The sequence below is a fragment of the Mastigoproctus giganteus genome, chromosome 3 (genome assembly GCF_048544385.1).
Source record: "Mastigoproctus giganteus isolate SK-2022 chromosome 3, ASM4854438v1, whole genome shotgun sequence".
NCBI classification, from domain to species: domain Eukaryota; kingdom Metazoa; phylum Arthropoda; class Arachnida; order Uropygi; family Thelyphonidae; genus Mastigoproctus; species Mastigoproctus giganteus.
Window position 1 is genome coordinate 201,559,401 of NC_143577.1, and position 20,915 is coordinate 201,580,315.

The 20,915-nt window shown below is 37.2% G+C and overlaps 1 protein-coding gene across 1 annotated transcript in view; it reads left to right on the plus strand.

Moving 5' to 3' along the window:
- Arp10 (Actin-related protein 10) overlaps nucleotides 1-20,915 on the plus strand; it is a 195,174-nt gene that overhangs the window by 13,053 nt on the left and 161,206 nt on the right. Inside the window, exon 2 of the mRNA XM_090370814.1 lies at nucleotides 18,373-18,445. Coding sequence (XP_090226940.1) covers nucleotides 18,373-18,445 — 73 coding nt within the window. The remainder of the gene's footprint in view (nucleotides 1-18,372; nucleotides 18,446-20,915) is intronic.

Here is a 20,915-nt window from a genome sequence, read left to right on the forward strand (position 1 = left end):
AGTGAATCAAAATCGAAATATACTATATTGCAAGAACAGTAATGATGTACTTGCTTAACTTTTGCCCAATAAACAAAACCAACCAAAAGTTAATTAAGTTTTAAAAATTGTATTTCAAACAGTAATGATATCTTTGTACAGAATCCAGTTATCTATCTATATCTTAAAACTGAGATGTGATAGGAAATTTTTATGATTGATTTTAAATTCTATACATAACACTTGACCGGAAACAACCATTGATTTGCTGGAGGTAAAAATCATGTTGGGTAATGTATGATTTATTAATATATCTTATATATATATCTTGCTTTCAGAACATTTTGATCCCCCATACATTTATTACATTTTGATGGTTGTTGCAACACAGGTATCAACAAATTACATCAGTGTATGTATATATTGTCTTGAAACTGTACAAGGATGTGATACCATGTATGAGTTATGTTTATAAGTAATGGTAGCCATTTTTCTATTTAACAGTAGCTCTGAAAATTTTCAGAGGAGGATGCAACCTTTTGATAAAGTTCTTTCAGAAGTCCAATAATGTCTGCAAAAATACATACTATCCTCTGTAGTAAAATATTTCAAATGTTTCATTTCTATTTCGAAACACTGAAATCTTTGTTTCTTCTGCGAGTATATTCCACTGTTGTAACCTAGAACCTACTTGGAAAACCTTGACACAGCCTACAAAAATCCTCACCAAAAACGCTGTGTGCTCTCTCTCCAAATTGTAAATTGTTGCATCGGAATTTGAACCTAAGAACCAGAGGTAGATGTCTGATTTTGTTTATCACGAGAAAACAGTGGCCAGAATCGATTGGTAAAATTAAGAGAATTAGCTTATATCCCTTAAAATAAATCAATGTGTCATACATTTCTGGCTAGATTATGCGAAATTGGCATATTTTGGTAAAACATAACACCCCCTATATTTAATAACTGTGTGTGAAACTGTCATGGTGATTTTCGAAATCTATGCGCAAAAAGTGGTTAAAAACAGCATTTAAGTTCTTGGAGGTAAAAATCGTGTTGCCTAGTGTTATTAATAGTGTTACTACTCAACTTTCTAATGATCCATTTTTCTGGCCAAATGTAGTAATGGCATGTGATGCAAGAAAGCAAGTGTATGAGCTTATGCAGCATCAGCCAAAAAAAAAAAACAAAAAAAAAACAATTAAACTATTACCTCTAAATGTTTATCCAGTTCCTCCTTAAATTTATTTAACCTATCAACTTCCACAATGACAGAAGTTTGTTATGGCAATTAACCACCTGCTGGCTAAAGGCTAATTTCCACACATCTATTCTACATTAGCATTAGTAAATGCATATGATACAGAAAGCAAGCTTATACAGCATCAGTGAAAAAAATAAATAAATAAAAAAAAAATAACCCTTCCCATTTCACCCATCCATAATATATTTTAAGCTATCAACTTCCACAACAGCTGATGGAAGTTTGTTCCACCAATCAACTACCCGCTGGCTAAAGGCAAATATCCACACACCTATTTGACAACTGTCTTTCCTCAATTTCAGTTTATACCCTTTCAGGTTTGCAATCTGAGCAAGGGAAAGAATCCCATCAGCATTGAGCATATTCAATCCATTCAAGGCCTTATACAGCTCAATAAGATTGCCTCGCAAGTGCCTACTCTCCAGATGCTGCAATTTGCAGAACTTAAGCCTTTCTTCATAAAAGCACCCCTTTCTTCCCCTCACCAGTCTTGTTGCCCATCTCTGTACTCGTTCTAGCAACTGTACATCCTTCCTAAAATGTGGCTTCCAGACCTGTATGCAGTACTCAAGGTGTGGCCTGACCATTGCTTTATACAAGGGGATAATCACCTCCTTATCCCTACACACAAAATTCCTGTATATCATTGACAAGATGCCATGACCTACTCTGCCTGCCTGTCTCCACTGCTCAGAAAACTTCATATCTGACTGCACAATTACCCCAAGGTCCCTTTCATTCTCAACTACCCTGAGTGTAACAGCACACAGTTGGTACATTTCTCTGGGGGTTACTGCCACTCATATGGAGTACTTTGCATTTGTCAATGTTAAACTTCAGTTTCCACTTCTCAGCCCATCTACATAACTTTTATATATCCTGTTGCAGTAGCATACTGTCATTATTATCATTCACAACCCTGCCAACCTTTGTATCATCTGCAAACTTGGACATTAAGCCTGATATACCTTCATCAATATCATTAATAATTACACAAAACAAAAATATGCTCAGCACCAAACTCTGTGGGACTGCACTAGTAACATTAGTCCATGTAGAGCAGTGTCCATTTATTACAACTCTGCCATCTCCCACTCAACCATCCCTTTATCCATTGCAGCAACTTGCCCTTATTGCCATACTACTCCCATTACCACAGTAGTCTTCCATGTGCAATAGTATCAAAAGCTTTCCTGAAATCCATGTATATGATATCAAATTTATTTTTTGCATCCAGGTCCTTTGTGACCATGTCATAGTATCCAGTCAAATTGGTCAGACAAGACTTCCCCTAGCAGTCATGTCTAGATGATCCTGCAATGCTTCTTTAACCAGTGACTCCATTACTTTTCCTGTAACAGAAGTCAAATTAACAGGTCTTTAATTTGACTTTGATCCCCCATCTATGAATTGGAGATACATTTGCACATCTCCAGTCAGTGGGGACTTCCCCTGAGTACAAGGATGCTCTCATAATTATGGCCAAGGGTTTGGTTACTTCCTTTGTCACCTCCTTTAATATAACTGGATAGATTTCATCCACCTAAGGTGCCTTTCTTATGTTTAACTTCAACAATTTTTCCTCCACTTTTCTCTCATTTATTACAAAATCATTTAACTCCCTGTTAGAGTTTGATAAACATCTGGCCATCTCCTCCTCGAATAACTCGTGTGTGAATGTAGATGCAAAATACTCATTTAGTTTGGCAGCTATCTGAGAATGATCATCTACAGTCAAACCATTGATATAAAGGTGACCAATCTGATTCATCCCCTTCTGTTTAGAGTTTATATAAGTAAAGAAGTCTTTGCTGTTTTTCTTTTGCATCTTTTGCCAAAGATTTCTCATCTCCCTTTTCTTGCCTAATCTTCTTTGTGCAGACAGATTAGATTATTTCTACCCTAGGCTTCCGTTTTGCCTGATAATTTATATGCATCCCATGCATTTTTCTTCTCTGCCACGAGTCTCATTAGTTCATCTGACATCCATTTGGGCCTAAACCTAGAACGGCATTTCTTAGTTGGAACAAAAAGGCTACCAAGATTACTTCCTTGAATAATGGGAAGCATTCAGCTTCCCATTTAGAATTTGCTATTGGTTACATCATCAGTTGGTCCCGCCGTATAGAATTTAAAAAAATCTGAGACCACTGTAGTCGCCTTTATGAAAGAAAAACCCTTCCCTTTCTCCCTGATGGTAGTTACATCTTTTAGTAAATTCCACATAAGTACACTGTGATCACTGCCACCTCGTAGTTCCTTTATCTGTAAATTCTTAATGCATGAATAATCACTGCTGATAATCATATCAAGAGTGTTACTCCCTCTGGTTTCCTCTGTAACATGCTTCTGTAGAAAACAATCATCCAATAAATCCACAAAAGCCTTGCTAGTGCGTGAGTGACCAGCCCATAAGTTTCAGTCAATATCCGGGAAGTTAAAATCCCCCATTATAAGACACTCTGATCTACTGATCCACTCGATTTCCCTGTATAATATAATTCATTGTACTCATCAGAGTACAATGAACAATTATAAAGAGTCATTAAGCCTATAACAAACTCCCACCCTCATTTTTGCTTTCCCCATGCTTATGTTTCACCAAACTGACTCAACATTGCAATGTCCACCTGTGTCATCTGGATGCACTTCCTTACATTTTGTGTGCTTCTTGAGCACACAAAATATAAGGAAGGAAAACTAATAGCATAACCCCTCCTCCCTTCCTATCCTGTATATCCTTTCTGTACATGTACTCCCCAAATTCCAATTCTGCATTTCTAATTAGCATTAGTAAAGGTATATGATACAAGAAAGCAAGCTTATACAGCATCAGCAAAAAAAAAAACAAAAAAACAACTTCTCATTTCACTCATCCACTTGCTCCAAACCTTTGTCTAGTTCTGCCTTGAATCTATTTAAGCTATCAACTTCTACAATGACAAAGATGGAAATTTCTTCCAGCAGTCAACCACCTGCTGGCTAAAGGCAAATTTCTGCACATCTGTCCTACAACTGTCTTTCCTGAATTTGAATTTATACCCTCTTAGGCGATTATTCTCGGCAAGAGGAACAGTTCCATTACCATGCTCAAACCATTCAAGACTTTATACACCTTGATCAGATCACCTCACAGGTGCCTAGTTTCCAGACACTGTAATTTGCACAACTTAAGCCTTTCTTTGTAAGCGCAACCCTTTGTTCCATTCACTAATCTTGTTGCCCTTCTCCATACTCATTCCAGCAGTCTACATTCTTCTTAAAATGAGGCCTCCAGGCCTGTATACAGTACTCAAGGTGTGGCTTGACCATTGCCTTATACAAGAGGATAATCACCTGATTATCCCTGCTAGAAACATTCCTGTATATTATTGACAAGACACCATGAGCTACTCTTGCAGATGTCTGCACTGCTCAAAAAACTTCATATCTGACTGCACAATTACTCCAGGTCCTTTTCATTCTCTACCTTCATCAGTGTGGTACCACACAGTTGATACATTACTGTGGGATTACTGCTTTCCATATGAAGTAGTTTACATTTTTCAATGTTAACCTTCAATTGCCACATCTCAGCCAATGTGCTGTACTTTTCTAGATCCTGTTGCAGTAGCATACTCTCATTAGTATCACTGCCGACCTTCTTATTATCTGCAAACTTGGACATTAAGCCTGGTATACTATCATCAGTATCATTAATAAATACAGAAAACAACATTAGACCCAACACTGAACACTGGGGGACTCCACTAATAACATTAGTCCACGAAGAGCAGTGTCCATTGATTACTACTCTGTCTTCTCAAACTCAACCATCCCTTTATCCATAACTGCAATTTGCCTTCAATGCCACACTGCTTGAACTTGTGCAACAGTTCCATGTGCAACAGTATCAAAAGCCTTTCTAAGATCCAAATATATGATATCAAAATTATTCTTTGCATCCAGTTCCTTTGTGACCACATAGTATCCAATCAAATTGGTCATACAAAACTTCCTCTTAACAAACCCATGCTATGTCTGAGCTATAACTGAAGTCTTGTCTAGACGATCCTGCACTGCTTCTTTAACCAGTGCCTCCTTTAATTTCCCTGGAACAGAAGTTAAACTGACAGGTCTGTAATTACCTGTGTTGCCCTTGGATCCTACTTTGTGAATTGGTTTTACATTTGCACAACTGCAATCCATGGGTACCTCCCCTGAGACCAAAGAAGCTCTCATAATTATGGCTAAGGGTTTGCTTACTTCCTTTGCTGCCTCCTTTAATATAACTGGATAGATCCCATCCACCCTAGGTGCCTTTCTTATGTTTATCTTCAACAATTTCTTCTGCACTTTGCTGTCAGTTATTACAGAATCATCTAGCTCACTGCCAGAGCTTAATACACCTCTAGTATTCTCCTCCCTGAATAACTCCTCATGTGAATGTAAATGCAAAATACTCATTTAGTTTGTTAGCTACTTGAGCAGTTGAATCATTGATATCAAGCGGACCTATTTGATTCATCCCCTTCCTTCTAGAGTTTACATTAGTAAAGAACTCTTTGCTGTTTTTCTTTGCACCCTTTGCCAAAGATTTTTTATAATCTGCCTTTGCCTGCAAAGTTAGCATTAGTTGAGGCATATGATACAAGAAAGCAAGCTTATAGAGCATCAGCCAAAAAAAACTTTCCCATTTCATCCATCTGCTCACTCCAAATGTTTTTTTTAGTTCAGCCTTAAATTTATTTAAGCTAACAGCTTCAACAACAATAGATGGAAGCCTGTTCCAGCAATCAACTACCCGCTGGCTATAAGGAAACTGCCACATATCAATTCTACAACTGTCTTTCCTAATTTGAATCTATGCTCCCTCAGGTTCTTAATCTGAGCAAGCGGAAGTATCTCATGATAGTGAGAATAACTAATTTATTTGCTTTTACCATAGTGATCCTGTAAAGCTTCTGAAATGGTACGATAACTCCTGTAGGATGTCGATCATTAGTGCTAAATCGTTAAGAAATTCCACATTAAAAGTCGGTTTATTAATCCCAAATATATAACTTTTGATTCAAAATGTTTGGGATAAATCTTTCAAAATTTGCAATTGCCGTCTCCAAGCTACAAGCTGCCCATCATGGCCTGAACACACGACAGATCTTTATAGTTTCCACATAAAGTTCTTTAGCAATCATCCTTAATTTGTGCTGTTTTTTTTTTGGAAATTGGTGATATAATGCATACATTTTTTTTATTAATTATTGCCTGGATGCCATTATATTTTAGAATATTTTATGCACAGTGAAAGCCTCAAAGTTTCAGAATCTGCCAACACTTCATCTTCGTAAAGTTTATGTAATATCTTAGGTGCCTCAATCCCCCCCCCCCATGTTGCTACTGTCACTAGTTCTTTGAATACTGCGCAAAATGCCAGAATCACACTGATACTCAGCTGCTATGACCATGTAAACATAGATGGAGAAAGTTACTGGAAGGCATGGATCACTCACTTCTCCGAAAAAAATATGCCCGTTTGTCGGAGTAAAGGAGAACCACAACACAAGTTGACCAGAGACTATTATCCACATTGAGAATCTTCTTAATCCTCTGACTAGCTTGGGAAAGCATATTGACTAGCACAACTTCTCGGTATGTGACTGCATAGGTTTTATGGGCATCACTAACATTGTGAAACAATAATCCCTTTCACTTCTAATTGCCTAAAGGCCAGAGGTGAGAACAATGCGTACAGAATTGTCTCATCTGTTCGTTATATGGAAATTTTTTTTTCGTTCAATTTCATTTTTTTAAATCCTCCCCCTTGGGAATTCAAAAAAAAATTCGCTATAAAGAAGCTTGTTAAATCAGAAATGAAGCAATTTTAAAAAAAGAACTGATTGATTTGCCATTAAAATGCTGGGGATAGGGGCCCCGCTCGTCCCATCGTATTTTCTGCTCTGGATACTTAATAATTGCATTCATGATTTCATTTGTAAAATAAATGATCGTCTCAACAATGGGCTCGCAAATTTTCAAAAAAAAATAACAATGGGCTCTTGTGAGCCCACTATAGCTCACCACTGTTTATATGCATTGTAAAACTGATTAAAAACAATCCCTTGGGAATTCAAAAAAAATTGCTATAAAGAAGTTTGTTAAATCCCCTGAGTTCCTTGGACTCAGGGGAGGTACCCACAGACTGGAGATGTGTAAATGCACCCCAATTCACAAGGGAGGATTAAAGGCTGACACAAGTAATTATAGACCTGTGAGTTTAACTTCTGTTCCAGGAAAATTAATGGAGGCACTAGTTAAAGAAGCTCTGCAGGATCATTTAGACAAGACTTCAGCTATAGCTCGGACACAGTATGGTTTTGTTAAGGGGAAGTCTTGCCTGACCAATTTGACTGGATACTATGATGCAGTCACAAAGGAACTGGATGCAGGGAATAACTTTGATATTATATACTTGGATCTTAGAAAGGCTTTTGATACTGTTGCACATGGAAGACTGCTGCACAAATTGGAGCAGTGTGGCATTGGAGGCAAATTGCTGCTGTGGATAAAGGGGTGGCTGAGGGGGAGAAGACAGAGAGTGGTAATCAATGGACACTGCTCGTCGTGGACTAATGTTATTAATGGAGTCCCTCAGGGCTCAGTGTTGGGTCCATTATTGTTTTCTGTATTCATAAATGATATTGATGAGGGTATATCAAGCTTAATGTCGGAGTTTGCAGACGATACAAAGGTAGGCAGGGTTGTCAAGGACACTACTGACACTATGCTACTGCAACAGGATCTGGAAAGGTTGAGCAGATGGGCTGAGAGGTGGCAAATGAAGTTTAACATTGACAAATGTAAAGTACTACACGTGGGAAACAGCAACCCCAGAGCAACGTATCAACTCTGTGGTACTACACTGACAGTGGTAGAGAATGAAAGGGACCTGGGGGTGGTTGTGCAGGCAGATATGAAGTTCTCTGAGTAGTGCAGACGGGCCACAAGAGTAGCGCATGGTGTATTGTCAATGATATATAGGAATTTTTCTAGCAGGGATAAGGAGGTGATTATTCCCTTGTATAAGGCAATGGTCAGGCCACACCTAGAGTACTGTATACAGGTCTGGAGGCCTCATTTCAAGGATGTAGAGATGCTGGAACGAGTACAGAGAAGGGCAACAAGATTAGTGAATGGAACAAAGGGGTGCTCTTACGAAGAAAGGCTTAAGTTTTGCAAATTACAGTGTCTGGAGACTAGGCACCAGCGAGGTGATCTGATAGAGGTGTATAAAGCCTTGAATGGTTTGAGCATGCTCAATGCTGATGGGATTCTTCCTCTCGCTCAGAATAATCACCTGAGAGGGCATAAATTCAAATTGAGGAAAGACAGATGTATTATAGACGTGCGGAAATTTGCCTTTAGCCAGCGGGTGGTTGGTTGGTGGAACAGACTTCCATCCCTTGTCGTGGAAGTTGATAGCCTAAATAAGTTTAAGGGTCAGCTGGACAGGTATTTTGAACGAACAGAGGGGTGAAGTGGAAGTGGGTTTTTTTTTTTTTTTTTTTTTTTGGCTGATGCTGCATAAGCTTGCTTTCTTGCATCAAATGCCTCTACTAATGCTAATATGGGCTTAAACAAGCTAAAATTTAAGTTATTCTCAGTAATTCAGACCCAGAGGTTGATTAATGTGTTAATTGCTATAATGTTACAAAAAATAGATTCTGGGCCTCCAATTTTTTTTTTTTTTTTAAATATAATTATACCAAAACCAATATATTATGACCTAAGCAAATTCATAGGGGGGTGGGTTCAGTAGAGTCATCACAAGTGCTAATGATTTAAACATGGTAAACTGAATCAAGTAATATATGTAGAAGACTCAGTGTTAGGTCCATTATTGTTTTCTGTATTTATAAATGATATTGATGATGGTATATCAAGCTTAATGTCCAAGTTTGCAGATGATACAAAGGCTGGCAGGGTTGTCAAGGACACTACTGACACTATGCTACTGCAACAGGATCTGGAAAGGTTGAGCAGATGGGCTGAGAGGTGGCAAATGAAGTTTAACATTGACAAATGTAAAGTACTACACGTGGGAAACAGCAACCCCAGAGCAACGTATCAACTCTGTGGTACTACACTGACAGTGGTAGAGAATGAAAGGGACCTGGGGGTGGTTGTGCAGGCAGATATGAAGTTCTCTGAGTAGTGCAGACGGGCCACAAGAGTAGCGCATGGTGTATTGTCAATGATATATAGGAATTTTTCTAGCAGGGATAAGGAGGTGATTATTCCCTTGTATAAGGCAATGGTCAGGCCACACCTAGAGTACTGTATACAGGTCTGGAGGCCTCATTTCAAGGATGTAGAGATGCTGGAACGAGTACAGAGAAGGGCAACAAGATTAGTGAATGGAACAAAGGGGTGCTCTTACGAAGAAAGGCTTAAGTTTTGCAAATTACAGTGTCTGGAGACTAGGCACCAGCGAGGTGATCTGATAGAGGTGTATAAAGCCTTGAATGGTTTGAGCATGCTCAATGCTGATGGGATTCTTCCTCTCGCTCAGAATAATCACCTGAGAGGGCATAAATTCAAATTGAGGAAAGACAGATGTATTATAGACGTGCGGAAATTTGCCTTTAGCCAGCGGGTGGTTGGTTGGTGGAACAGACTTCCATCCCTTGTCGTGGAAGTTGATAGCCTAAATAAGTTTAAGGGTCAGCTGGACAGGTATTTTGAACGAACAGAGGGGTGAAGTGGAAGTGGGTTTTTTTTTTTTTTTTTTTTTTTGGCTGATGCTGCATAAGCTTGCTTTCTTGCATCAAATGCCTCTACTAATGCTAATATGGGCTTAAACAAGCTAAAATTTAAGTTATTCTCAGTAATTCAGACCCAGAGGTTGATTAATGTGTTAATTGCTATAATGTTACAAAAAATAGATTCTGGGCCTCCAATTTTTTTTTTTTTTTAAATATAATTATACCAAAACCAATATATTATGACCTAAGCAAATTCATAGGGGGGTGGGTTCAGTAGAGTCATCACAAGTGCTAATGATTTAAACATGGTAAACTGAATCAAGTAATATATGTAGAAGACTCAGTGTTAGGTCCATTATTGTTTTCTGTATTTATAAATGATATTGATGATGGTATATCAAGCTTAATGTCCAAGTTTGCAGATGATACAAAGGCTGGCAGGGTTGTCAAGGACACTACTGACACTATGCTGCTGCAACAGGATCTGGAAAGGTTGAGCAGATGGGCTGAGAGGTGGCAAATGAAGTTTAACATTGACAAATGTAAAGTACTACACATGGGAAACAGCAACCCCAGAGCAACGTATCAACTCTGTGGTACTACACTGACAGTGGTAGAGAATGAAAGGGACTTGGGGGTGGTTGTGCAGGCAGATATGAAGTTCTCTGAGCAGTGCAGACGGGCTGCAAGAGTAGCTCATGGAGTATTGTCAATGATATACAGGAATTTTTCCAGCAGGGATAAGGAGGTGATTATTCCATTGTATAAGGCAATGGTCAGGCCACACCTAGAGTACTGTATACAGGTCTGGAGGCCTCATTTCAAGAAGGATGTAGAGCTGCTGGAATGAGTACAGAGAAGAGCAACAAGATTAGTGAATGGAACAAAGGGGGTGCTCTTACAAAGAAAGGCTTAAGTTTTGCAAATTACAGTGTCTGGAGACTAGGCACCAGCAAGGTGATCTGATAGAGGTGTATAAAGCCTTGAATGGTTTAAGCATGCTCAATGCTGATGGGATTCTTCCTCTAGCTCAGAAAAATCACCTGAGAGGGCATAAATTCAAATTGAGGAAAGACAAATGTAGGATAGACGTGAGGAAATTTGCCTTTAGCCAGTGGGTGGTTGGTTGGTGGAACAGACTTCCATCCCTTGTGGTGGAGGTTGATAGCCTAAATAAGTTTAAGCCTCAGCTGGACAGGTATTTTGAACAAACAGAGGGGTGAAGTGGAAGTGGGTTTTTTTTTTTTTTTTTTTGGCTGATGCTGCATAAGCTTGCTTTCTTGCATCAAATGCCTCTACTAATGCTAATGCTAATATAGCTCTTTCTTTATACACTTTTAATATGATTTTATTATTTGACAATAATACCAGTTAGGCCAATGTTAAAAGATGTTTGGCTATGAAGTCAAAATACAATCTATCATAAACATAATTTTTCAGTTTTTAGAAAACTTCCAAATAATTCCTTGAAAAAAAACTCGCTCCAGGAGTGGAAACTTGTTCCGAGAAGGGTTTCTCCAGTCCATGACCTGATTCAAACCCATATCTTTCCAAATGCATGGCAATTGGTAAAACTACTATAACTACTGAGGATAATGGATTGGTAGTGGGTTTATATTGATTGGGTATATTGAGGTCTCTTCATTATAGGTGGCTTTTGATTTTGTTGCCTAATAGTATACAAGCATGGTTTCTTTATAGAAGATTTTTGTACCTTCAGAAACCCAAAAAAACTAAATATAAATAAACATTATTTAAAAAAATGTAAATAAACTAAACTCACTGTAAATAAGCTACAATGAATAATAGGAATATTAAATTGAACATTATAATTAACTTACATACATTAAAATCTCACTGGAAGAGCTTGCCATTAAATCAATGGCACACCATATTAATTGTAAGTAGTGATGTGTGAATGTTATGTCATACAAGTAGTTATCCCAGTTACTTGGCATATGCTAATAATAGGGATTAGCATTAGCAGAAGCATATGATGCAAGAAAGCATGCTTGTACAGCATCACCCAATAAAAAAACAAAAAAAAAACCCACCCAATTTCACCCATCCATTCGCTCCAAGAGTTTGTTTAGTCCTTCCTTGAATTTATTTAAGCTGTCAACTTCCACAATGACAGATGGACATATATTCCAGCAAACAACCACCTGCTGGCGAAAGGAAAATTTCCGCACATCTGTTCCGCAACTGTCTTTTCTCAATTTGAATTTATGCCACCTCCGGTGTGTAATCTGAGCAAGAGTCTCCAGATGCTGCAATTCGCAGAATTTCAGCCTTTCTTTGTAAGAGCACCTCTTTTTTCCCCTTGCCAATCCTGTTGCCCTTCTTTGTTTTTGATCCAGCAGCTCTACATCCTTCCAAAAAGAAGCCTCCAGATTTGTACACAGTTCACAAGGTATAGCCTAACCATTGCATTATACAAAGGGAAAATCACTTTCTTATCCCTGCTAGTAAAGTTCCTGTAGATTATTGACAAGCCCCATGAGCTGCTCTGGCTGCCTGTCTGCACTGCTCTGAAAACTTCACATCTGACTGCACAATTACCCCAAATCTTTTTCACTCTTCGTTACCTGAATGTAGTACTACATGGTATGTTACTCTGGGGTTACTGCTACCCATATGCAGTACTTTGCATTTGTCAATGTTAAACTTCAGTTGCCATCTCTCAGCCCATCTGCCCAACTTTACTAGATCCTGTTGCAGCAGTATACATTCATTACTGTCATTAACAACTCTGCCAACCTTTATATCATCTGCAAACTTGGACATTGACTGATATACCTTCATCAATATCATTGATAAATATAGAAAACAACAATGGTCTCAACACCGATCCCTGGGGGACTCCACAAAGAGCAGTGACCATTGATTACCACTCTGTCTTCTCCCACTCAACCATCCCTTTATACATAGTAGCAACTTCCTCCTTAATGCCATACTGCTCCAATTTGTACAGCAGTCTGTTATGTGGAACAGTATTGAAAGCTTTCCTGAAATCCAAGTACTGTATATGATATAAAAATTAATTTTTGCATCCAGTTCCTTTGCGACTACATCGTAATATCCCATCAAATAGGTCAGGCAAGATTTCTCCTTAATAAACCCATGCTGTTTCTGAACTATAACTGCAGTCTTATCTAGATGATCCTGTATTGCTTCTTTAACCAGTGACTCCAATATTTTCTGCTGAACAGAAGTTAAACTAACATGTCTGTAATTACTCGTGTCACCCTTTGATCCCCCTTTGTGAACTGGGGATATATTTGCACATCTCCAGTCCATGGGGGGCCTCCCCTGAATCCAAGTATGCTCTCATAATTGTGGCTAAGGGTTTGCTTACTTCCTTTGCTGACTCCTTTAATATAATTGGATAGATCCCATCCACCTCAGGTGCCTTTCTTATGTGTAACCTCAATAAATTTACCTCCATGTTCCTCTCAGTATTACAAAATAATTTAGCTCCCTGTCAGAGTTTGATAAACTTCTGGCCTCCACTTCAGAATTCCTTGTGTGAATGTAGATGGAAAATACTCATTCAGTTTGTCAGCTACCTGAGCAGGATCATCAACAGTCAACCCATCAATATCAAGTGGACCAATCTGATTCATCCTCTTTTCTAGAATTGACATAAGTAAAAAGAAGCCTTTGCTGTTTTTTTAGCATCCTTTGCCCAAGATTTCTCATAGTTAATCTGCCTTCGCTTGCCTAACCTCGTTTGTTAGTTGAATGTCGATTTGCTTATATCTACCATAGGCTTCTGTGTCACCTGATAATTTATATGCATTGCACGCATTTTTCTTCTCTGCCATGAGTCTCATTAGTTCATGTGATATCCGTTTAGGCCTAAACCTTGAACAGTATTTTTTATTTGGTATGAAAAGGCTAGTAGCTTCCAAGATTAATTCCTTCAATATTTCCTCATTTATGATTTGCTGTTGGTAACATCATCAATTGCTTCCAACGTATAGAATTTAAAAACCCTTCTCTTTACCCCTGACAGTAGTTACATCTCTAAGTAAATTCCACATGAGCATGTTGTGGTCACTGCCACCTAGTGGTACCTTTATCTGCAGATTCTTATGCATGAATAAATACTGCTGATAATCAGCAGCAGGTGGTAGATGACTCTCCTCAACCTGTACAGTCCACCACTTTGCTTATTGGAGGCTTGAAGTGGTGGAACCCATGTTTAGTCTCCAGAGCTAAGTTCCGGTCAGCCCTTCATCTCTTCCATCATGCAGTATGACTGATGACTTTTGAGGTTATAATGGACATCATGGTGAGATTCAATCTTCCTTACATTTTGAGGGTACAGCTCTGAAATGCTGTTTGCAGGCCGGCCGCTAGTTAGTACACCGGACCGAACCTATTGGTAACTCTTTAGGAGGCTTCCAGAGATCAGCTATTGTATAACCTTGCTACCTCTCCTCTGCCAGATAGTGACTGGAGGGAGTCCGAGTAGTGTGTATGCAGGGGGCATTGTCGAGGCCACATTATGTCGAGGATCTGGGTATATTCTTACCATGTACATGCCATATCCAAAATTTCATTACTTCATACAGCATGTCCCCCACTTTTTTTACTATTGAATATGCCACGAATTGTCAAAATAATAGAGTTAGCTTATCTGCGAAAAGATCTAAACCTTCCAAACACTTGCTAGTTCATTTCACAAATATACTTTGTCTCAATTCTAATCTCGGCGATGTCCATTTCCACTTGCAGCCTGCCAAACCCCCATGTACTTTTTATGACAGAATCTCAGTTATCGGTTGATTCAACTACTGTCCATCTCAGTTGCCCAAATTATTCGATGTGTGATTCTTTTTGCCTCAAAGGTGGTACTTGTGCATATGTCTATTCCGATATTCCCTGTCAGAGACTTGGAATCTCCTCTTTTTGATCTTCTCTGGCTTAAAATCTCTATCTCATTCTGTCAAATTCATCTGTTGTCTCTACCATTCTCCCAACTCCACTGATCACTTGGAGTTCTTTGACTTCCTCTCTTTGCGACTTGACTTTCTCCAGTCCAACTTTCCTAACAATTAGGTAATTTTCCTTGGTGATTTTAATGTTCACAACTCCAACTGGCTTCCGTTTTCTAGTCACACCGACCCAGCTGGTCAAGATACTGAGGCTTCTGCAATTACTAATGACCTTGCACAGATTGTTCATTTACCTACCAGAATACCAGACAATCCTAACCACATAACCAACATGCTTGATCTTTTTCTCTCAAACAACCCTTCTAAGTACACAGTCAAAGTGAGCGGTCCTTTAGGCACCTCAGATCACAACTTGGTAATTGTCTTCTCCAATGGAGCCTTTATCTCATGACTATTCCCAACCTCGTGTTGTTTGGCATTAGAAGAATGCTAAATGGGATGACCTGCGAGATTTCTTTTCTTTTCCTTGTTCGGATTACTGTTTCAAAACTTCTGATGTCAACGTTTGCTCAGATCGTGTCAGTAAAATTATTCTTCTAGGAATGAAATCCTTTATTCCACACTCCACTTTAAAATCTCGTCTTTTATCTAAACCTTTGTTTTCCAATAAATGTGCTAAGGCTGTTAAAGAGAAGAACGTTGCATATCGTAATTGGCTTGTTTCCAATTCTTCAGTTTTATTTTCTGTCTACACCAAAGCTCGCAACAATTGTAAAACAGTTATTAATCAGTTCAAACAAGATTTTGTAGAGTAGAAGTTTGAAGAGTAGAGCAGGCTAAGAGTAGAAAACTTGCTTCTTGCCCTAACGATAGCCGAGCATTGTGGTCTCTTGCCAAAGCTATTGGCCACAACTTTTGCCCATCTCTGCTCCCTCCTCTGTCAAAACCAGATGGTTCTGTTGTCACTTCAGCCAAAGATAAAGCTGACCTGCTAGAATCCCATTTTTGAATCCCATTTTTCTCCCAACTCACGTATTAATGATCTTGGTAAAACATTTCCCACCATTCCCAACACACTCCATTCAATGCCTCTTGTGGTCTTCCGTCAAAAGGAAGTCAGAAGGATTTTGACGAATCTTGTTGGTAATAAAGCTCCAGGTCCTGATGGTATTTCTCCACTTGTTCTCAAAACCTGTCCTCCTGAACTTACTCCTGTTCTTTGCTGCCTTTTTTCACTTTCTTATTCCAAATGTGTTTTTCCTTCTGCTTGGAAATTTGCTCATATCCAACCAGGTCATAAAAAAGGGTAACAAATCCCTCCCATCCTATTATCGTCCCATTTGCAATTACTTCTACTCTTTCTAAAGTAATGGAGAAATCAATTAATCGCCAACTCTTAAACTACTTAGAAACCTTCCGTCTATCAATGATTGCCAGTATGGTCAGTGTCGATCCACTGGTGATATTCTGGCTTATGTTACCCATTTATGGACAAATTCAATGGAAAATTTCTGTGAAACCCAAGCAGTTGCTCTTGACATATCAAAGGCTTTTGATCGTGTTTGTCATAAAGGTCTTCTAAACAAGCTTCCATCTTATGGTTTGCCAACTGTTTTTTTGTAATCGATTATCGAGTTTTCTCTCTGATCACTCACTGAGGGTGATGGTAGATGGCTTTCTGTCTTCTAACTTTTCCACTAATGCTGGTGTCCCCTAAGGTTAAATTCTTTCCCCCGCTCTTTTCCTCTTGTATAAATTTAACTATTGCCAACCTATGTCTTTTGAACTCTCTAGCGACCTATTTGTGATACAGTATCTACGGCAAATCGCTGTTACTAAAAGCTCTATGAATATTAATGTCGTACATTACAAACTTTGTTATAAAGTTAAGTTATTAAAGCTTTTTAGCCTCTTCTGATACTGATTACGCTGCTACAAAGATACAAAGCTATGTTGTGGTTCAAATGATGCTCTACTGAGGTATGATACACTCCATTGTCTGATGAAAGGTGATGGTGTTGAAAATCTTGGCTCTGGCACTCTGCTTTATTGTGAAAATACAGGTATTTTAATTGATAGCAAATACCATCAGATAGAGGCATTTACTTCACCAGATCCTCTTTAGATGAAATGCCTCGTTAAGTGGACACTGTTATTTTCAGAGTCTATTAAAGCAAGGGTTTACTGTAATTATTTCTTGTATTATGTTTTCTTCATGATAAAAATATTGTTACCATAACAAATGTATGAAAATAAATTTAATTACTGAATAATTTTATTTTGATATGGAGAGAATAAGATTTTTTGAAACTTAACTTAAAAACCTATACTTTTCTTTCATTTTCCATATTTTAAAGAGTGTGTGAAAATATGTACGAAGGTTCAAATTATAAATTTTTGATACTGTATTTTGCCTGTCATGTCTAATAATTTGTTTTAATCCTTCTTTAATAAATTTATTTAAACTAACCACTAACACTGTTTGGAACTTTGTTCCAACAATCATTTAGTGATCTCTGGCTGAATGCAAATTTTTGCATATCTATTCTGCAACTGCTCATTTCCAATTTAAATTTATGTTCCCTTGTGTGTTTTGACAAAGAAAGCATATGGATGTTATCAGCAATTAGTTTACTCAATCCATTTAAAGCCTTAAATGCTATAATGTTTAAGACTTTAAACATTGATGCCTAGTTTACAGATGCTGCAATTCACAGAAATTAAATCTTTCTTACTAAGAGTTTTGTGTCCCTGAGTAATCTTGCTCTTCTCTGTCTGTTCCAACAGATATACTTCTTGCCTAAAATGTGGCTTCCAGATCTGTACTCAAGATACAGCCTAGCCATTGCTTTATGCAATTGTATAATCACCTCTTTATTTCTGCTTGTAAAATTCCTATGTATTATTGACAGAATCCCATGATCTCACTTAGCAACTTTTCTTCATTGCTTAGAGAACTTTATATCAGACTGTACAACTACCCCCCCCCCAAGTATTTTTCATTATTAACTACCTACCTTAAATTTGGTTTCACTGAAATGTTGTGTTATCCTGTGATTAACTGCTACTCAAATGCAATGCATTTATCAAAGTTTTGAACTGAATAAACATCGAAATTCTCAATGCTTGCCTAATATTTGCATTTAAGCTAATGTGCAAGTCTTATTTAAGCATGACTTTGGCCTGGACAAAATCCATTTGTCGTGTTAGTAAACAAACCAGATTAAAGGATAAAATGTACTGCTGTAGCCTTCTCAGATTGGTGTCAGTTTTATAGTTTGTGAAAAAAAATAAATAAAAGCATGTTTTTGATGGATTTTCTTTGGTGAATATAATGATTGTATTATAATGAATTGCAAAATTAATTCATTGACAAAAGATCTTATGTTCTTTTCAAATATATTTTATAGATGAGTTTTTCAATACTTTTTTTTTTTTTTTAATTCACATTTTGAAATTATTTTTCCCCCAAATATTTTTTTAGATGTGGATTTGCACGAGAAACTGGTCCCAGGCGAATTATTCCAAGTGAAATTCATCATCCCCTTACTGGCCAGGTAGAATAACAATTTCAAACTACAATTATATTGCAAATATCATTATATTACTACAAATATTATATTACTAGTATTCCAAATGATTATATTCTTTTGTTATCTCTCTGCATGGAACATAACTGTTCCATGCAGAAAGATACATACAGAAAACGTGGTTTCTTTATCATAAGTGTTCATTAGTAATTTTTGTAGCATATATATAAAAGCTATTTAAAAATAACTAAATGCACAAGGCATAATACTTTAAGACTTAAGAGTTTAATATCTAATGTAATATCAGTGTAGATCACCATAGATAACTCTTAAGAAACTACAATGGTAGTTAGTATGGGAGGCATTATTTGCTCTTCCTTCACGAGTTGCCATGGTATTGCACTACCTCAAATAAATAATGCTTCACTATTGTTACTTATTCTTAGTGAATACCAAGTGGTACTCAGTGAATGGTACATTTGTGAGCAAAATATTTGCTCACAAACGTACATCGATCCAAACAGTTGCCATTTTCATGGCATTTTAGTAAGTAGTAATAGTAATGGCAAATAATGTAAGAAAGAAAGCTTATATAGCATCAGCAAAAAAAAAAAAAAAAAAGCGTTTCATCCATCTGTACCCTCCAACAATTTGTCTAGTTCTCCCTTGAATTTATTCAACTTGTCCACTTCCACAACAACAGCTTCAACAATTCAATCCAGGTTCAATGATTAACCACCCACTGCCTGAAGGCAAACTTCTGCACATCTATCCTGCAACCATCCTTCCTCAGCTTGAATTTATGCCCATAACATTAATGTTATGGGCATAAATGTTATGGATGTTCATAACTTATTTTTGAACCATGTTTTGGCTTGAAGATCAATTTCAAGTTGCAAGCTGGGATTGTAGTTTTCAGCCATAAAAGTAAATGAATTCTCAAACAAGCAAATCAACTTTCAAACTCATCAAAAAAGTAATCGTAATAAAAAGAGGCAACGATTCTTTGGAAATATGTTTTTCTTTTAGCTCGGTACAACATTCAAAATTGTCTTGCTCAATTTGGGATTTAAATAATAACTTATTCCAAAATGATTTGATGTCACCATACAAATCAGAGACCAATTTTCCTTTTCCTTGTAGTTTTAAATTAAGAGCATTTAAATTACCAGAAATGTCTGTAAGAATTGCACAATTAAACACCACTCCATATATGAAATTTTTTTTTTGTTTGATTTCCCTTATTCTGTCATAAAATATAAATTTCATGATGCAGTTTAAAGAAACGATATAAAACTTTGCCACGAATAAGTCATCTCACTGCACAATGTAAAATTTCATCTACGTATTCAGCTTCAATTTTTGAAAGAAATTGTTGAAACACACTATGATTAAGGCCATGTGATGTTATAAAATTTACAGTTGAAATAACCACATTCATAATGTGTTGGAAATTTAATAATTTCCCACACAATGCATTGAATTCCAATCGAAGGTTCAGCTCCGATATCTATCATTTTCTTGGTTATTCTACCCATAAGCCCAATTTTTACCAATCATATGTTTTTCCCCATCAGTTGTGACTCCTATGAGGTTTTTAATATTTGATCCTAACTTTTCAATATATTGGCAAAAATTTTCAAAAATATTTTCACCTGTAGTTGTTCTGTGCATACTCTGTAGATAAGCTAAATGTTCAACTGGTACAAAATTATCGTTATTTTCACATATGAAGATAAGGAGTTGGGTTGTGTCATTTACATTAGTACTGTTATCCAGTGCCACACTAAAATATTTCATTTGTTTTATGTTTTCCGAAAGTTGCTCAAACAAAATTCTTTCCAATATCTTCTACTCTTCACATAATTGTTTGCTAAGACAAACTAATGTCTTGTGTCATTGTTCGTTTCTCTGGGCACAAATTTCTTCCACTTTTAACAAACAACATTTAATGAATTCGCCATCATCGAATGGTTTACTTTCAAAAGTGATCAAATATGCAACTTGATAACTGGAACTTACAGCAGATAAATTTCTTGACTGATACATTTTCAGTCTATTTTGTTCTTTTCTTAATTTGTTTTGTAACTTTGAACACTTTTCTTTTCGCTCCTTTATATTGATCCTAAGATTTATGCTTGGAATCATAGTGTTGTTTTAAATTATATTCTTTGAAAACTGATACAGTCTCCTTACACACCAAACACACTGCTTTTTCATCATACTCAGTGAAGAAATAGTCTTCAGTCCACCTTTGATTAAAAACACGACACTCCAATTCGACCTTCCTCTTTCGGAACATTTTTAAGGACGATATTTTAATTCAGTACAAATTAATAATAATTCAATACAATGAACAAGTTATATCAAAATAGTAGAATTTCACAATATGAAAACATTGATATTTAGCATACATATGATTGCACTGGACTACGTGTACATGTTCGATACAGTCGAGCTCAACGCTTGTTTGCCTATACACATAGTGGCGTGATTC